Source organism: Plodia interpunctella, chromosome 4 (assembly GCF_027563975.2).
Source record: "Plodia interpunctella isolate USDA-ARS_2022_Savannah chromosome 4, ilPloInte3.2, whole genome shotgun sequence".
Classification (NCBI taxonomy): domain Eukaryota; kingdom Metazoa; phylum Arthropoda; class Insecta; order Lepidoptera; family Pyralidae; genus Plodia; species Plodia interpunctella.
In genome coordinates this window covers 10,437,029-10,456,652 of record NC_071297.1, presented here as the reverse complement: position 1 = coordinate 10,456,652, position 19,624 = coordinate 10,437,029, and the positions used below count along the sequence as shown (strand labels likewise).

General features: G+C 36.4%; 1 protein-coding gene across 1 annotated transcript in view; it reads right to left on the bottom strand.

The window, feature by feature from the left end:
* Window positions 1-910: 910 nt before the first annotated feature.
* The window catches only part of LOC128669658 (uncharacterized), a 37,689-nt gene continuing 18,975 nt past the window's right edge, over window positions 911-19,624 (bottom strand). The window contains exons 7-20 of the mRNA XM_053744625.1: window positions 14,096-14,231; window positions 11,099-11,228; window positions 10,486-10,614; window positions 6,403-6,590; window positions 5,745-5,921; window positions 5,243-5,417; window positions 4,660-4,844; window positions 4,338-4,405; window positions 3,936-4,034; window positions 3,259-3,407; window positions 2,667-2,823; window positions 1,938-2,163; window positions 1,489-1,596; window positions 911-1,071 (exon numbers count right to left, since the gene is read on the bottom strand). Of these exons, the coding sequence (XP_053600600.1) occupies window positions 946-1,071; window positions 1,489-1,596; window positions 1,938-2,163; window positions 2,667-2,823; window positions 3,259-3,407; window positions 3,936-4,034; window positions 4,338-4,405; window positions 4,660-4,844; window positions 5,243-5,417; window positions 5,745-5,921; window positions 6,403-6,590; window positions 10,486-10,614; window positions 11,099-11,228; window positions 14,096-14,231 (2,053 nt within the window). The 3' untranslated portion in view covers window positions 911-945. The remainder of the gene's footprint in view (window positions 1,072-1,488; window positions 1,597-1,937; window positions 2,164-2,666; window positions 2,824-3,258; window positions 3,408-3,935; window positions 4,035-4,337; window positions 4,406-4,659; window positions 4,845-5,242; window positions 5,418-5,744; window positions 5,922-6,402; window positions 6,591-10,485; window positions 10,615-11,098; window positions 11,229-14,095; window positions 14,232-19,624) is intronic.

Here is a 19,624-nt window from a genome sequence, read left to right as displayed (position 1 = left end):
TCAAAAACTATGTCAGTATTTCTTCGGTTCTTCTGAAACTTTTTAAAATAACTCTTTTAATTTTTAAGTCATGATGTTTAGCTTCTTTCTTCAATTTTTTGACAATAAAATGTTTGGCTTATGTGGTACCATTGCATTTAAGCGTCTATGCCAAACTTCAACAGGATTATTTGTTCTGTGTTTGCAGTAAGCAACACTTAAAATTTTGTCATTTTTTTCTAACCATCGTTGTTCAAAATAACGTTTAAACTTTTGAAAATTCAAATGATTAAGCATTTCGAAAGCTCAAGTTTTTATATAAGTGCAACTATAGTTGCACTACACAAATTCCTATTAGCACACCTCCATTAAGTTATGTTATTGTTGTTCAATTTCATAAAATTGTATTTATATCCATTATTTAATAAACAATCTTTCCCATTTTGTGATGATTCATCAACCAAATCAACACTTATTTTAAGTTTGTCAAGCTGACAAGACTTTCTTTCTTCACACATACTTTAATTTATGTCCAATTATGCCAGTTACATACTAATGAAATGGTACAAAGGACAAAAACGAATTAAAGTACAGTCAGCAGCCAAAAATTCGAGTCGAGAATATGTGTTGTCGTTCAGGAAGATCGCGTAGTTGACGTATCCGAAAGTTGCCATTCTAAAAGTTGTCGTTTTCGAAAGTTGTCGTTATCCGAAGTTGACATTTTGGGAAGTTGTCGATCTCAGCCTTATTTGCGCGGTTGTCAAATCAGTTGTTTTCGGAAGTTGCCATTCTAAAAACTTGTCGTTTTCGGAAATTGTCGTTATCTGAAGTTGACATGAAGTTGTCGTTGTCAGCCTGAGGGGTTATGTAAACTCCGTGGGCTACGAGTATATGCCTGCACAATTTCAGGCTTCACAATAAAACGAGCACGTAAACAAACAATCAGTTTATTGTTATATCGTAAGATCAGTCGTCCTCATCGGAGGAGTAGAAGACGTCGGCGGGCGCGAGCGCGCGCGCGGACTGCGGAGAGCACACGAGCGTGTCGCTGGAGTCCGACACCGCGCTGCTGCTCGACGAGTACATGCTGCTCTGTGGCGTAACAGGGTGAAAATGTGATTAGAGTGTGTACGATTCCTTTTGTTGTCGGTCAAAAGATAATGGTTCTCAAGGAGAAGGTAATGTTTCTCAGTCATGAGAAAATTTAAGAAGAGAATATAAGTTCATAGTACGTATGATATGTTGTATACATGTAGTTTGAAGTAAAGAGGACAGAGTACTTTTCATCCTGGAAAAATAATGTTTAAAACCACAGGAAAAAGGTAGTTTTACGAGTATATACATAGAGTGTAATGGCAATATTCTTTGATTAGGACGAGGATCAGGAGAACATTTTAAAAAGTAAAAAAAAAAACACTGATCGACCACTAGGAGTGCTGATGTTGCGGAGGGTTCATTTTCAAACAAAATTATTGTGCACCTTTTGATGTACTACCCTGTACTACAAACCTTTTTGATTTTGAGCTGGGCAGCGATCATTTCGTCCGCGGCGTACTGTTCGCAGTCACCATATGAATTCTTCGTGTCTCCCATTTGCCTCTCGATCATTTCTGGCTTCTGGAAAGAGATACGCAAATTTAGCCAGCCCACTTGTTTATTTCATGATCGATTGAAGTAACACATAACCCAACAAAGATAGCATTTTTTAAAACTTAGGCTGAGACTTTTTTATGGGATACTAACTCAACGATATACTATAGTTTATAACAAATTCATATACAGATAAAAATCCAAGGCCGGGCCAATCAAAAAAGGATCATTTTCCATCATGACCCGACCAGGGATCGAACCCGGGACCTCTCGGTTCGGAGGCAAGCACTTTACCACTGTGCCATCGAGATTGTCCTCAGTTTGGCGTTGCGTATGTTTTTTGTATTCTGAAGGATTGAACTTATTACCGTGTCAGTAGATCTCGGCGTGTTCCCGAGTATGTGCGCACTCTTCGTCATCTTCTTCACCTTGACCGGCTCAGCGATCTTGATGTGCGAACTCTGAGCCTTCTTCGGAACTATGTTGATGTGCAGCTGGCTGTCGTCCATATTCTCCATTTCTGCCATGCTATCCTCTTCTATGATCGGCGGTTCTTCGGCGAAGTCTTTCCTCTTCGCTTCGTGCATGCATTGACTGAAATTGCAAATGTTTGATCCAAAAATGCAGCGGACAGTGGACGTTGAGGGGACGCATCGACAGTTCACAGCACGGACATGTTTTGTCACGTGTTGGATGCAACAAGACCTCTATGACGACAATAAAAGCATGTATCAAAAATTACATCGTTGTAAAAAACTTTTTGTGGAATGAGTTGTCATAACTGCCATGGTTTCTCTAGAGACTACAACGAGTTCTTGAAAAGGGGCGTGAAAAGATTTATTGCAACAACGCGCACTTGACACCCCTAGTCCATATAGGCTGCGACCACTTCCTATCCTAGGCGGGCCACATTCGCATATCTGTTAGCTTCTTCTCAACGTATAGACTTGGAATCATATTACTCGAGACTAAAAATACGCCACCGAAGGCAGGAGTCATTTTAATAAAGCAGACATTATGCGATCGGATACAGCACTATCAGTAGCGTTACTTACTCTCTTACTCAATAGCAGTTTGAAATGAAAGTCTGAGCTCACCCGTCGCACTGGTTGTTTTTGATGAAAGCGTAGATGTCCTTGAACGCCTGCTGAATGTAGGAGAGCGTGTTGTGGTCGATGGGCACCGACGACGACGAGCGCGAGCTGCTCGACAGCTCGCCCGAGCACGAGCTCATCTGGACCGATTGCTCCGAACCTGACGTGCACTAGCTATTAGGCTACGCGTTTACTTTATCCGTCTCACTACAAAAGAAGAGCTGGGCTGGCTGGAATGATCAGCGGCTCAGACTCCGCACGCAGAAAGGTCCCAGACAAGAGGACTAACTGCGGAAAATTGTCCTCGAGGGAAGTAAAGAAGTAAGTACAAAAAAGATTTTTGTTTAAGTGAAATCTTCTTTAGCGGCGTTGTGCACTTTTTTAGATTAGGGTTAAAATGTTAAACTCGCGCCAGGACACGTGACCCTGATCGAAAATTCGTAAGTAAAAAACAACAAGTGGTAGAATAAACTAAAAATGAGTTCAACAATAACAATAATAACAATTTCAAACGATATTACGATACGATTATATTATTAAGGCGTACCACAGGGTGGTAAACTAGGGCCATTACTAATAATTATTAGAGCTCAACCTGAGGATGTGGCGCCGTTGTCCCACAGCCGTATTTGTTGTTGTTTGAGCTGTTTCATTTGCGCCACGAGTTGAAGGTTCAGTTCCTCCAGTTGCTGCCGATGTGAGATTTCCTCTTGCAATTGTTCTTCTAGCTCTTCCATATAGTCTCTAAAAAAGTAAAATGTACTCAATGTATATTACAAATTGAATAAATAAATAATAAATAAATATATACGAACAAATCACACAGATTGAGCTAGCCCCAAAGTAAGTTCGAGACTTGTGTTATGAGATACTAACTCAACGATATTATATTTTATAACAAATACATATATATATAAACCTCCAAGACCCGGGCCAATCAGAAAAAGATCATTTTCCATCATGACCCGACCGGGGATCGAACCCGGGATCTCTCGGTTCAGAGGCAAGCACTTTACCACTGCGCCATCGAGGTCGTCATAATTATCGCAGTTATGAACACTAGCAATTCTTGGTTGAAATATTTGTCAATGTGAAACCTGTGACATGATCATGAAATGTTTAAGGATAAAATTTAAATAATGAATAATGTTTGCGTAGTCAAAATGTAGACATTTCTAAAATTGTAATCTTAATTTGTTGTGAATAATACCAAATAGCTGTAGACACCTAGATGTTTGCGTATTGCTTTGTTAAGTACTATAAAGTACTTACCTATCTTTCTTGACATTTGTTGTAGTCGTTTTACTAAATTTATTGGCCGTATTCCTACTTAAAGACTGTACTCGAGTTCGCTCTTTGACGACGCCATTTCTGTAAATTTTAATGTCATCAACATAAGTTTATGGGAAAGCAGTCTCTCTCTCTCTTATCCTTGCGTGTAGGTTTCTTTCTGACGCTCGAGGCCCTAAAGATTCTACTCTGATTTTACCAGATATTCTCGCTTGTCAGATAAATAGCCTCGTTAGGGGTTTTGTTGTCTGTCTATTCGTCAAGTCTTAATACCCCATAGTAGCCTCGTACTAGTTAAACAGGCGGATATGTGAGAGACGTCCTATTCTAAGGCGGGAACCACACGCCTCGACATTATGTAAACTAGATCAGATAGTGACTTACTTATTAGCGACGGGTTTCACCGATCTTCCATCACCAGAGCACCCACCCGCGTTGCCAAGCCATGAATACTGAAATATAAAAACAAATTAAGGTGTTCTACTGGTGTGAAAGGGACGCAATTTCGAATGCTTTTCAGACACTATATGATACTCCTACATCTCCGCGTATTCCCGTTTTTCAGCATAAAAAATTAACCTACTTAAATATTTCTAAGATTCGGCTGGTTTTTTTCAGTGGAAGTAGCTCGCAAAATTTGGAAAATCAATCTAAAGACAGACAAATGGGACATCTTAAACTAAATTAAATCTTGTAAAATACATACGACTTGGCCTTGGTTTGTTCTTCTCTCGTTTTCTCTCAATGCGGAGCGAACTTTGCTGAGGGAGTCACCAGAAATGTCGGGGTTATGCCTGAGGTCCAGGATGACCACAGTCGTGTTTGACCTCATCATTTCTATCACATCGTTCGCTGTCTGCTCTCTGAGCCCGCACGCTTGAACGTCCAAAGCTGATAACAAAAGGTAACTATTGAATTCGACCTGTTCAGCGATTTCGAAACTTTTCAGAATTGAAAATTTTAGTGCCAATTTGTAGAAGACAAAATCCACTGGCTGTTACTTAAGTGATTTGCACCACGAGCTTCCAGCTTATCCAAAAGGTAAACTGAAAGTGCACAAGTGTTTGTTTAGGAGTAGAACTTCAAATTTTTGATATTAACTGGTTTTATTAATATCACCATCTTGTACAATCTTATACCATTATTCCATTCTATTATTATTCAAACGCGCGAACCCTCGCTGTACTCTAGACATGGAATATAATATTCTTCCAAACTACCTTTAAACGCGCGAACCCTCGCCGTACTCTAGACACGGAATATAATAGTATAATATATATATTAGTTACCCTTGATCCATAAGTCGTCAGCCATGACTTCGAGCAGTTTGCTGACGCCCAAGTCCCCGAGCTGCGGGTTGTTGCACAGCGTGATGCGGCGGAGACCAGCCATCGCGTCCAGTTCTGGCATCCTGTAGCGCAGCGTGTGCGTCCAGTTCTCGCTGTACCGGTGGATTTTCTGGTACTGGAAATGGATTACATGTATCATCAAGAATATTTAAGTATCTCGAATACCAACGCATTTTGATCCAAGTCCAGTAGTTATTTCTGATGACATGACAAATAAACACTGCTAAGATCGTATCTTAGATACAAGACTACCATTTTCTTTTTAGTAACCAGGAGATTTTGTCTTCTACAAAATTATATACATAGTTCTGCTAATAATAGGTAATTTCAACAGTCATTAGCTGGAAGCCATCAAGGGTTCATAAGCAACATTTCCACCTGCTATAATAAATCAGATGTCAAAGAAGTCTACATGTCAATCAATGTAATGTAAGCTGCATACCTTCACCAAATCGGCCACGTATCCAGCGCCAACGGCAGTCAGTTCGCAGCCAGACAAGTCGAGGGTCAGGATGTTGGGGAGACACCTCACTGCCTTGCAGACAGCCAAGCACCCCACGTCGCCGAGCAAACAGCGCGGGAAGTACAAGTGTTGCAGGGAACTGTTCGTGAGCAACGCCTGAAATAATGTCCTAACATGGATCCTCTTTCCCATAAGGCATTCTGAACAACGGAAAACTAGATTGAAGTTACTGGACACGTGTCCATGGCGTATGATCAAAATCTTGATATACGATCTCAGGTGATATCTTAAAGGTCTTTAATTAGGCCATGCAAAAGTTAACAGCATCGTTCCTCACATTTTCATTTAATTTCGGTCATGTTCTGTCTCTCATTGAGCTTCGGAGCTCGGGGTCTGATCGCAATTTCGTTCTGTATTTATTTGTCGTATCGTTAGCGTATCTTACCATTTTTACCACATCTTATGTATTAGGTATTTTGTGACACCGTTTAATGTATCTACTTCACAGGCATTTTGCAACACCTGACATTTTCATGGTAATGAATCTTCAGAGTTCCCGTTGTGGGTGAGTAAAGCAATGGGACGAGTACCTTTCGAACTACGAGTACCCGCGTGCTGTATGATAATAATAATCTACCTCACAGAGCGGGTTGAGGTAGGGTATCTTGAGCGGGAGGCCTTCAATAAGCAACGTGGTGAGCAGCGTGGTGTCGGACAGCATCTGAGAGGTCGCCTCGATCACGTTGCTCAGCATGAAGTTGGTCAGGATCACCGCTCGCTTGTTCACGGTCTTCGCCAGCCGCTCGCAGTCTATTTGCTCTAAAACTGGTTAAAAACATCTTCCATTAATCCTTTATTCTTTTTAATTAATTTACTTATATTATTATAAAGATCACGACGATGAGAGTGTCGCCAAAAATTTAACGTGTTGCTAAGTCTACTGTCGACTTTAACAATGTTTAGAATAGCTCATACATCATCGCCTTATTTCGTCTAGGACAATCGATGAGATAGACAAAGTTCATAAATTCTATCTGAACTGATCCCATCAACGCACAAGTCTTGGTTTGTTTTGACTTTCTTACACTACACGAAAGCAAAGAGGCACGTGTTTAATTTAAGTACTTCATTCCTACTTCTGCCCCCGAAAATTTAGATTATTTCTGTCATATAGACAATACTTCCAGTATTCTGTGTAGTACATATGTTATGTGACTTTTAGATATAATGGATATTTTTCTATTTATTAGGTGAGCAAATAAGTATATAAATAATTGGACCTAACGCAATCTTTCAATCTTTCGTCTCTTGGAAAAACTATAATTTTTGAATTAATTGTAATTTCATGTAAAAATAGATTGGTTATATTCAAACTCCAAGGACTAACCAGTTTTGACTTGCTGTCGACATCGGATGCACACAGAGTGGAGACTCAGGTCACAGCTCAACGCGTTGAGAATGGGCGCCCAGTCCGCGTACTTCACCCTATCCACACAAAAGTCCAAAACTTTCCCATTTCCCGAGGGAATCACATTATTCAACGGTGTCAAATTCTGCAATTTGCAGCACTTCAAGTAACATTGGTGGAATATTCGACTGCTCTTCGACTCAATTATACCTTTACCTACCATCTTATAAAAAAAACAAGTAAATCAAAAAAACATCCAGCCACGAGAAACCGTTGAAAACGCGGTCGCACGCAACTGTAGCGAATAAAATTTTTGTTAATAAATAATGATTTTGTTGAATATTAGCTCTAAAATACAATGACGGGTCTGCTTTGAAATTGGAACCCGGTTGACATTGTCCGTCAGTGTTAAACGATTTATTTTTCTAATTGATGTAAACTATTTGAACGGGTATCTCATTGCATCTATCCCAAAAGACTCTCGCATAATATAATATAAGTGCTGATGAAAGGAAATATATATATATATATATATATATATATATATATATATATATATATATATATATATATATATATATATATATATATCTATTCTTGATCACAATCATAATATGTTTCAGTATACCTTTTGACCATGTACTTACTTGTGTACTTACATTGTTATATTACTGATACCACCGGGACCAATACTGTTTGAATGAGTTTCTTTCGGCATTTCTTCTCAGCAGTGGTCGTTCCGAAATGCTAGTAGTTTGTAGCTTTAAACATCATTCAATTTAGAATATGACGTGAAAAAGTGCCTGTGAAGGCCTAATTTCTGAATAAATTTTTCTTTCCTTCTATGAAGATCTTCCAAACTGGTATTTCAGTACATACTTATAGGTATTATTAAGAACAGGTACAGTACCCCAATCGCGCTAGTAATTTCAGCTGCATCTTGATCATTCCACGATATTTATATATCGTTTAGATATCGCGAAAATAGTTTGTCGTTGTTGTGAATCAATACTGATCCGTAATTCGTAAACCAACGTCGCCATTGTCAAAACAACGGTGGGCGAAGTGCGGGTTGGCATTTCACTTCTCACCATCGAATCGATTCGAAATGAGACACAGCGAACCAATCACATTGCGCCATTGTGACGCAACGACAACCACACTGCAATGCCATTGGTTCGCTGCGACTCACTTCGTGAGAACAGGTTTCAGAGGGAAACTGTTTCTATACTACTCGATCGAGGTTCCATTGCAATCCAACTGAAGGTATTAGCACAATTACCAATTGGTAGGTAAAAACATAACTTGCGAAATAAAACATAAAATATGTTATAAAAATTTATTAAATCATTTGTGACATTTTTTTTCATAATACGAAACACTAACTACACACACAAAATCATTGCTAATCATCCAACGAAAACGTGCTACAATGATTTTGCGCGAATATTAATATGTGTATGATTAATAACACTTCTACCTTCAAAACTAAAGACAATACTTTATACCTTCACACCTTATCTATCGAAGTATTTGGGTAACTGTAGGTAACAAATCATTTTCAGCCTATATCAAACCCACTGCTGGGTTGAGCGATGGATCAGACAGTGTCCCAGGACCGTGGAGAGTGGCGACGGCAGTGGGTTGATATAGTTACCGGATACTAAAACTATATTTAGTTATTACATTATAATTATATTTAATTTTAAATAAAAGTATCAATTGCTAGTTCTACTCGTTATTTTCGTTAAAAATCTGACACTATTTAAGTCAGACTCTAGTCAGTCAGATTTGAAAGCGAAAACAACGAAGATTTTTTTTCTTTTTAAACAAAATAAACTTTTTTTGAAAATAGAACTGGAAAATACACTATTTAGAAAAGATTTAACTATAACTTCACTTAATGTTACTTTTAAATTAAATATACTTAATAAGGTACTTCTTTAATATTTTTTTTTTAGTTTTATATTTTTATTTAAAACACATATATCATAGATTTGTGATATCACAATAAGGTTACTTATAAATTTGTAATAAATAAAGCTAGAAAGTCGACAAACTAAAATATTCCCTGTATTGATTAAGAAAAAATTTAACGTCAATGACGTTATAACGTATCAAAGACATTGTGTAAGATAGAACAAAAAATTAAGTGGAACTATTTATGTCGAAAATTTAGACGAAATGCAAACTTGCGTTTTGATTGCATTAATAGTTTCAACTAAATTTATTTGACATAAGGTCAACTGTTAACTGATAGAATGCAAATTTTAATATATTCATTTGAAATATTCGTTTTACGACACTAAGAGTAAAAATACGTTGCATTGCTAATGCTAATGATAACAAATTTTAAGCAAATATGGCCTTATAAAGCGATCTTAAAAACTTTCTTTAAACATATTATATGCCCATAACCAAAAGTCACTGACAACTAGAAAATGTAATTTATCTTAAATTGGGCGGATAATAATTCCAGCGAGGTCCATTTTGGTATATTCACCATACGGCCTAGTACATCACTTTGTTTTAACACAACTAAAATTAATTCACTATACTATTTCACCTGCAACGACAAAAAGGGGAAAATAAAAAAAGACAAAAATGCATTGAAGAATAAACTTTATAATCATTGGGATAAGGATGAATGTATAATATCAAAAGAAACCATTTTGCACTCTATTTCCAGTGATAACAGAGTTTATTCTTCTGTGTCCTTATTGGTTAAATTTGGTTTCTGGATGAAAAAAAATGTTATGTCTTATCTAATCAATCTTTTCAGGCACCTTGTTACATTGTAATTCCCGCCTATTTTAAAATTATAGCCTCTTGAAGCTCTTATTGCTTTTACAAAATAAATTATAACAACTGATTTCAAAACCAACCCCATATTTATTTACCCAATCATAGATTTTAAACAATAAAATAGATTTTTTTGCAGCCAGTTCACATAATTTGTTAAGCCACGCAATATTATACCTTGTTGCAATTAAGATTGATAATATAACTGCATGCTATTATACCTTTATGTAGTTAATTTTCAGCAATTAAGAAATTATGTTTGTTTTTATTTGCGTTCAATTGAATCGCGGCCAATTTCAACTAAGCCTTATGTGTCTTACCATAAGTGATATAATAGCTTACATCATATATTACGCATTATATCTGGCATTGATTTTTTCAGTTTTTAAATAAAGAATGACTTTCATCTAGCAACAAGGGTCTTTTAAAAATAAAACGGCGTCTGAACGAAGGCCAGTCGAAACTGACTCTAATGCTACTGAACATAAGACACATAGCTGTTTGGCAGGTGTCTCTGATCGGACTCCGGTTGTTCGTCGTCGCTCTCGGAACTGTTGGACGATCTCCGGCCGGCCCACTCGCTCTCCGGGTCGGAGAATATGTTGCGGTCCGACAACGTGTCTTCTAGGTCTAAATCATCTTCTAAAAAAAATTAAGGAGTATGTAATAATCTACATTTTCTAATGAAACTCATCAACGCACGAAAGCTGTCTAGGTAGTGCCAGAGTCTGGACAGTCTAGACATAGATTATTTTAACTCGACCTTCGTCTTGAAATTACTTTAAAAGTCAAATGCCAAATAAGAAAGAAAACTAGCGTTGTCACTCTCTATCTGGCTCGTTAAGACAGAGATAGCACAATACCTGAGAAACTTTTATTAAGGTGCACATTGAATCGCACCGCTAACACCCGGCAATATAAGTTCATTGAAAAGTGAGCTTTAAAGCGTGCACTGTGGACATACTTTACACTGACGAGACGAGAGACTGACACCGAGCAGTCCGCTTACTTTTTGTCAAAGTAAATTACGTCTTCAGTGGTCGCTTTAAAGCTCAGTTTTCAATGAACTTATCTTGCCGTCGGTACAAATGTGAGTTATGTAATACTTGACAAAAAATCTTACCATCTTGTGCTAAGAGCTCCGCGGACCAGTCGTTGTCGAATTCCAATTGCTTGTTGACGTCACGCTCTGTAGGCGACTGTACCGCATCAGTGTCCGCCTCGGTCACGTCGTATATCTCTGTAATTTTCATCTGCAAAGAGAGGGACGGAATAAGATGATAAGTTAGAAATTTTGTAATGTTCAGGCTAAATCTTTTATGTCGGAATATTAAATATGTGGAGTCAAGAACTATCCGAAAAGTTGTGTTGTTTTTCCCAAGGAGCGTTAACGACAGACAGACGGCCGGCCGTCAGACAGACTTTCTATATTTATTCGTTTTTCAATCATTGAGATTTATATATATTTATATATATATAGATTAATATATATTCATTTGAATTAAATTATTTCGAAGGATATTATACATCCTAACTAATATTATAAATGTGAAAGTATGTTTGTTTGTTACCTCTTCACGTTCTATCTACTCAACCAATCTTTTTGAAAATTTGCATACATGCAGTTTGAAGTATGGAGAAGGACATAGCATTTATAACATAACTTTTAATCTCGAAAAAATTACCGTGGGAAATTGACGCGAGCGAAGCCGCAAGCAAAAGCTATGTGTGATACAATTGTAGGAAAACTACATATGTAGCTAATAAAACACTTATCAAGACTTCCTATCAATTAGCGAGTTCGTAAACAATAAATAAAAATTATGTGCAAAAAAAAAATCGTAAATACGTGTCACCTCGAAGAAAAGTCACCTCTGGCCCAGTCAATTAAACTTCTACATGAAACTAAAACATTACTTTAAACAGAAAAAAAACCCGTATCGCCGTGTACTAACAAAGTTCAAGATTCATGACATGATAGATACATGATTTATGAATAGATGCTAATTAAAACGAACAGATGGCCATAGACACATGCATCGTGATGTCATCTCATCAATTGCAATTATAGAGTTTACTTTGTGCATATAATAATCTCCAATAAAGAAGTGGAGAGGATAAAACAGGAAAGTGTACTCTGGGCTCCGGCGCCTTGTAGCTGACGAAGAATCAGGGAAAACGCATGAGAGAGAGAGAGAGAGAGTAATTTTCCAATAAACTCGCTGTAAAGGATAATGTGGCTTTTGAGTTTTGTTTTACACTCGACTCTGTCTACTCCGTAATTTTGGAAACGTGAGTACTTTGAGATGCCTTCCTTTCTATTGTTCTCTGCTCTTTTCAAGTCATCGCCAAAACTAAGAGATACATAAAATAAAAAATATATTTTTTGTATGTAACGAGATAACTTTCGAACCGTTGCGTTGGTCTGATTTAGATGAAATTTAAATGGTATGTAGGATCTGTCAATAGAATTTTTAAGTTCGTGGGGCATTTGAAATATTGACAATTTGGTAAGAAAATATTGAGTTCGCGAGGTCTAAGTTCGCGGCGAACAACTAGTTCGTTTTGAATTAACTTAACGAATTACGAGCAGATTTAAACGACAAAAGTGAGTCCCAAAGAAATGTAAGTGGAAAAATTGAAACTATAGGGGTGAAATAGGGGTTGCAAGTTCATTAAATTTGTAGTTGTTTAATCTATATATAGTTAATAAAATATTACTATATAACTTTATTATTTTCGAAGAGAGGTCGTGGAATGTTCGGCACGCGTTGCGGGAAGCGGGAGTGGGACATGTAGCGGGAAATGGGACGGGGCACGCTACGGGAAACGGGAAATTGAACTATAGATGACAAAAATACGAATTTGTATCATAGTATAAATAAATTTTATCAGTCTTAGAATACGCGATAAAAGAATAACTGGAATTTTACTTCGATTCCTTTTAAGAACTGAAATTCACGTGTGCGAAGCCGCGGGCAAAGGCTAGTACTTGATAAAAGGCACCTCAACCGATGTACATATAGACATAAAGCTTATTAGTAAATTACCGATTAATGGTCTAAAAATAATGACTACATCGGTCATTTCAATAATACAGCGGTCACTTATAAATAGTACTTATCCTGACATATTATAAAAGAAGTCCCCTTGTCACGTCTGTCTTTGTCTGTTTATATGAACGCGATAAACTTAAAAATTACCGGACGGATTTTTGTACGGGTTTCACGTCGTCCATAAGTTGACCTTATTTGTTATTAACCATTAATTTACTAATATTATGACAGCGAAAATTTTGTGAGTATGTTTGTTGCTTATTCACGCACCAACGGCTGGGTCAATTTTTGTGAAATTTGATATAGAGGTAGTGATATGATACATTAACACATAGGGCAGGCTTTGTCCCGAAAGTAAGCGATTCCCGTATGCTTTGATCAAAAAGTCTGACAGTCAATGGGGCTTTATAAAGTAGACGGCGCTACTGTGCATAAAGTTAAAAACGTAAGTATTTTTTTAAATAATTACAACGAATGATAACGCGCGGGTAACACCGCAGAGTTCAGTTAGTAACGTATACCTCTTCAAATTGGTGTAGATAACAATAACATACCCGTGACGTTATACTGTATCTACGTATGTATACATTTTTTCATTAAAAAAACAGGTCGCAGAGAATCAAGCATCATAGCATCATGTGATTATATCTCCGGGTAGGATCGCACCACCCGATAACGCGCGTCCATTGGCGGAAGATACGCGGGTCAAGTGTGAACTGTATGTAATTGTTTTTATTTTTATTTCACAAATTATTTTACTAAACGGGAGTGAATCTTGTCGATCGTCTTGTCTAAAAGTTCTCACGAATTCAACCTTCAGAAGACGTAAAGTTTTCACATTTTTATTTTTATATCTATTTATTGTGAAGTTAGTGAAATTTTTGGAAAATGTGTTTGAGTGGTAGGGAAGCTATGTTTTATTTCTCTCTCTCTCTCTTTTTTTTGCGTGCTCCCGACTGCATTGTGCACACCGCGAAAAATTTGAAGATGCGGCTGTGATTTCAAAACCTGCGACTTTCCTAACGTCTGTCCTTTAAAATGTAGAATCATTGAAATGTGCTCACCTTGTTCTCATCATCCAGGTAGTAGTAGGCCAGCAAGGCGTCGTTCTGTGTGGTCACGTTGAGGATGTGGTCGAAGGTGTCGGACTCGTCACAGGCCGCGCGGTCGCTGTAAGTGACGCGGAGTTCGCTCGCTCGTCTGTAATTAAAAAAACAATCGTTGAAGATGTTCCTTACGGCGAATCGTACGGGATAAGGGTTTCTTTTTAGGTGATTAGTTTTAGTTTTGTACACCACTTAACGCACAACGCACTACGGCTTGTGCCACAGGCAACACACAAACACAGAACAATATCTGTACAAGTACAAATATTTGCACGCGCTTGTAATCAAATCCAGAACCTTCAGGTAGCGTAGAGGAGTGGTGCCCATACCAAGTCAAGAAGATTGTCTATTTTATCAACTAGATCCTACATGTATAATAATATAAATGTAAAAAGTAAGTTTATTTTTAGTTGGCCTTCCTTTTCGTCAAAACGGAGCATTGTATTTGTGGTGATTTTTGGTGTAGAGAACTGGAGCAACTTATATTACGTACGCTTCTATTTATCGGACAACAAAATTGAAAAAATAATTGGTTATTCAACTTAGAACGATATACATAATTTATTGACGTCAAAAAAGACTACTTCCAAAGCGCAGATTAAGAAGAAGCGGAAATATCTAGTTTCTAAATATAATTTTTATTTTACATACATATTTACATATACTATTTTCGATTCGAGTCTGCATAAAAAGTAGCAGAATCTGTGAAACCAGGTCATATTCGCCAAAAACCTGTTCGCAGTTGGAGGATACGATTGAGTAAATCCGCTAAGCACTTAAGACGGGATTACGTAACAACCTCTGCTTTAACATTTATAATATTAGTAAAACAAGATAACTGAGATGTTTAGTGAACTTGAAGTGTAGATAAGAGCTATCTCTTGGAAACAGTGTAGCGAGGGCAACGCTTTATATAGAAAGCTGTTGAGCAAACGTTAGCAGGCCATTAGGGAAACTCGTGTAATCCATCACACTTCCATTTATAGCGAGTATTTCCTTTTTCCACTAGACTTGTATACTTGAGATAAGTAGGGCGAGATGTTCCGTCACTTGAAACTGCAACCGAATTAAAAATTGCTACAATGATTCATTATTTGCGTTGGTTAGTTTGTTTACATGGTTGGTTTATGTTTTTTTTTTTTTACAAAAATGTCATTTTTGACACTAGCCTTTACTGTTGTCAGAAAGATCTTATTGCATTCTATGTGTTGACAATAAATAATGTCCGCGCAAAGAACCGTTGAGGAATGCCCACGTCTAAAGCTGTTCCTGAGTCGGTTGAAGATAGATATCTTCAAAATTGAGCTCCAAAATGAGTTACAAGATATCCGAACATACATTGCAAGTTATATAATAAGTTTGTAACATGATAGATTTTTTTGTTAATTATGATAAATCTCTATTTGAGCAGATAAAATTCTTTACTAGGGAACTTCGAAAAGTGTGGAGAGCCACGTGACCAAACCAATTTAATTGCATTCCGACGACTATCTAGGAAATGAATCATTAATCCTTCACGATAAACAACTATGTAGATATTTATATATCTCAATAGGACTATATAATTAAATCTTTTGTTATCAATGGATTTACATTTGGGAATTATTGAGAACTAGCTGTTGCGCCTGCGTCGTTCTCCGTACTTCAAACTACATGTTTGCAAAATTTCAAGAAGATAAGTTGAATAGATAAAGCGTGAAGAGATATAACATTAGTTAGGATTATTAAGGATCTAAGATTACAGTACGCATTAGAATAATAAATGATGTAGGTACTAATAATAACATGTTATGGTACACGATGTGAGAAGCACATGAGGTCACTAACCAAGCTGAGAAACTCGCTATCACTGGTGACGTCAACGTAATGCGCACTATTGTTATCTACTATCGCAGGCTCTTGTTATGATTTACTGTGCTAATGTGTATCTCTTATTCAACTTACTTTGTCAGAAATCTTATAATATGGAACATTCATTTATTCGGATTAAGATTTTCCATTTAATGTGATTCTGTAACATTATGTCTGATAAACAAAACGCATTGTTACGTCGCTTCTTTCTCATCTGCGCCTTGGAAGTCGGCAGTAGACTTAAATATGACTACATTTTGGACGTATAATTGATGTTTAATTTTACAATTCCTCCGATAGTGTGAGATAACTTATAAGAAGTAGGGGTCCAAGGAAATTGCCTTGAGGAACACCATATATCAAACAACATTTATCTAATTTTGCTTCGATTTTGTTTAAAATCAAATTTTTGTTACGTTGATATGTTCTGGGGCATTGGCATATTCTGTTTCCTAAGACCTTAATGAGGTCAACGATAAGGTCGTTGGCGCGGCACATAATATGTCTTAAATATGTATAGACTAGAAGAAGAATGTTGTTATTGCTACATTGTAACCAAAAAATATTTATAGAGCATTGTACGTGGGTCTATTTGGGTCACCGGGCTCGATAAGCTATCCAAACAGCTGTCATCGAAAGTCATAATTCATTGCATACTTGTATTTGCATCGAACATAGCATTATGCATCTCTTTGTGATTGCATAACAATTTAACGATAGGTTATAATGATTTGAATTATGGTAATTTAATGCAAGCTATGCTGGATATATTTCGCATATACGTAATGTCACCGTAACAGGAAATAATTATGTTAAATTTCTACAAATTATATATTATTCAAGACTCCTTGGAAGACTACGTTCTTATGTAATTTTCGTTTTCAGCAGATTATATAATTATACAATATGTAGATCTAATTATAATTGTTATGTATATCATAAGAGTGACTATAGGACCGCTGCTGATTTTGCGGAATTACAGTTATTAGCAATATAGTCAGTAAGCCATGTTCAAACAAAAGGGTATCAGATCAAACGCGTCACGTTTGGTGTTAATAACAGGGGCAATAAATAGAAGTATAGGTTAATGGGTGGTGATTTCATTTTCACACAGATAATGAGATTAAATTCGACCTTGCTATTTGCAAAATAGCTTAGTGCACAGATTAGTTCGCAAGTTCCGCGTTTCATTTTTATGCGTATGAGCATGATAACTTAATCCATGTCACATTTTTAACATAATGAATTATTAGATTTTTCTACTGACAGATGTTCTTATAGTGAGTCTATTTAGTATATTTTGGGATTTATAACAGTTTTGATCAAAAATGATAACTTATTCTGAAACCCTTCGAAATTCTCAACGCACAAATAGATATATATATATATATACATATATATATATATATATATATATATATATATATATATATATATATATATATATATATATATATATATATATATGCTATATATATATGCTATATATTTACATATATTTACATATAGCATTCGATATTGACAACTAGTGCCTACCTCTTTAAAAGTACCTACAATTAATTAATTGATATTTGAAATTCAATGTTTATTAGCAAACCAAATTGCGTTATCGGCCATGTTGATAGTGTTCTCAGTAACAAAATATGAGAAATGGAACGCTCGAACAACACGATAACAAACAGCTGCTTGCCATCCTCCTCCCCGTCGGACACACTTTGTTAATAATTTCATTCATTTTTATTTAAATTTCGATGAATGACTGATCGTCAGATTTTTTGCCTTCATCACTACATAGTCTAAAACAAAGTCGCTTCCCGCTGTCTAATAATTGTTCATATGTATGCTTAGATCTTTAAAACTATGTAACGGATTGTGATATATGCATATTGTGTGATTCCAGAGTATATAATTTATTATGGTTTAACCCAAGCGAAACCGCGACGGGCATTTCTAGGAGACTTCAAAGAGAACCGGAATATTGCTATTGTATTTAGAAGACGATTTATTGGTCTTGAAACATCATGACTTTATTTTTATTTTAAGAGGACATTATTACCTTCTTTGGTTTTGTTCCATTCCTAATTCTAACCAGCATAATTATCATTAGAAAAATTGCACGAGGCACTAATTACCGAATTGATATGATTGACGCAATCTAGTGATAGCTTCCGCAGTTGTATAGAACATTCTAGTTGCTGCGGAAACTTAATTAACAAATTATCATTACAGAAGATAAGTTGCTAGGCGATTTTTACACGTAAGTATAGTTATTGTGTTCATAAGTCGTAATTACAGTGACGGGCTTCGCTCGATGAGGTTGTTATTAATCGGTGTTATTTACTACTATTGTCAAACATAGGACAAGCGATTTTTATCGCGCGCGTCATCGAAGTTTTATTCACTATCGATTGGTAATATATCTCAATTGGAATATTAACAACTAGCTTTTGCCCGCGTTTTCACCCGCGTTAATTTTCCGGCCATAGGGTACCTTTCATTACCTCTCCTTGTCCTTCCCCATACATCATGAAAAATTTAAAGAAGATTGGTTTAGTAGATAGATAGCGTGAAGTGGTAACAAACCAACTAGCAAACTTACTTTCGTATTCATAATATTAGTTAAGAAGTTGTGATTAGGATGGCGTTGTGAAACTTTTTAATGAATTTAAGTGTTTATATGCAAAGGGCATATTAATACAGTTATAACCAAAATATTAAGTTGTTACGATTACATTCGTCTTTACAAAATTTTATTCCGTACCGATCAAAATGTCACCTAATCTCCATTAGATAAAAAAATCTCTTTGATGACGGAAAAACAAATCGTTCGCGATAACAGGTCTCAGATAGCTATAAGTTACCGGGCAATATAACGATACCCACCCACTAGGTATCTAAGATAATTAAATTTCACATTTATCTTTTAAATCTTATTTACTACTTTTAAAGTATGAACACGCAAATAGGATATGGTAATGCAAATCATTATCAGTAATCACAATCTTTCCGTTCTTATCCTAAAGCTCGTATTACACGGAGGTGGGCGGTCGGAAAATTTCGAATAGTATAAGTACATCCGTTATATATCAAAAAGCTGATAAGATGTGATTTAAAGACAACTACTACAAACTACATTAGAAAACTCAAACTTAAACATATATTTGATTCGCCTTTATAATATTGAAATTGAATTTTAACATTCTTAGGTTTTTCTTAAAAATATCGTAAAGAAACTGGGAGTTTCTCAGTTGTATAGCGGTTTCATCGCGTTATATTGCTTAGAAACCGTACAAGTAAAAAAATATTGATATTAATAAGTTATGAGCAGACACCCGAAGAGGTGATAGTGCAATGGTTAAGACGCCCGCCTGTGGATCGAAAGGTCCCAGTTTCGAATCCCACTCGTGCCACATGAGTTTGTATACCAATCTGACTCATGTATAGTAGTTTCCATCGACCACCACTTGCTTCCGGTGAAGGAAAACATCGTGAGGAAACCTGCACACTGGTTGATTCTTATTAACTTGTCTGTGAAATGGAGAAGGCTATGGCAAACCACTCCATTAATAATGCCAAGAAAGTTGTTGTGTGTGTATCATTCCACTTAATAACCACGACCCTCAGCCATGAGGAATA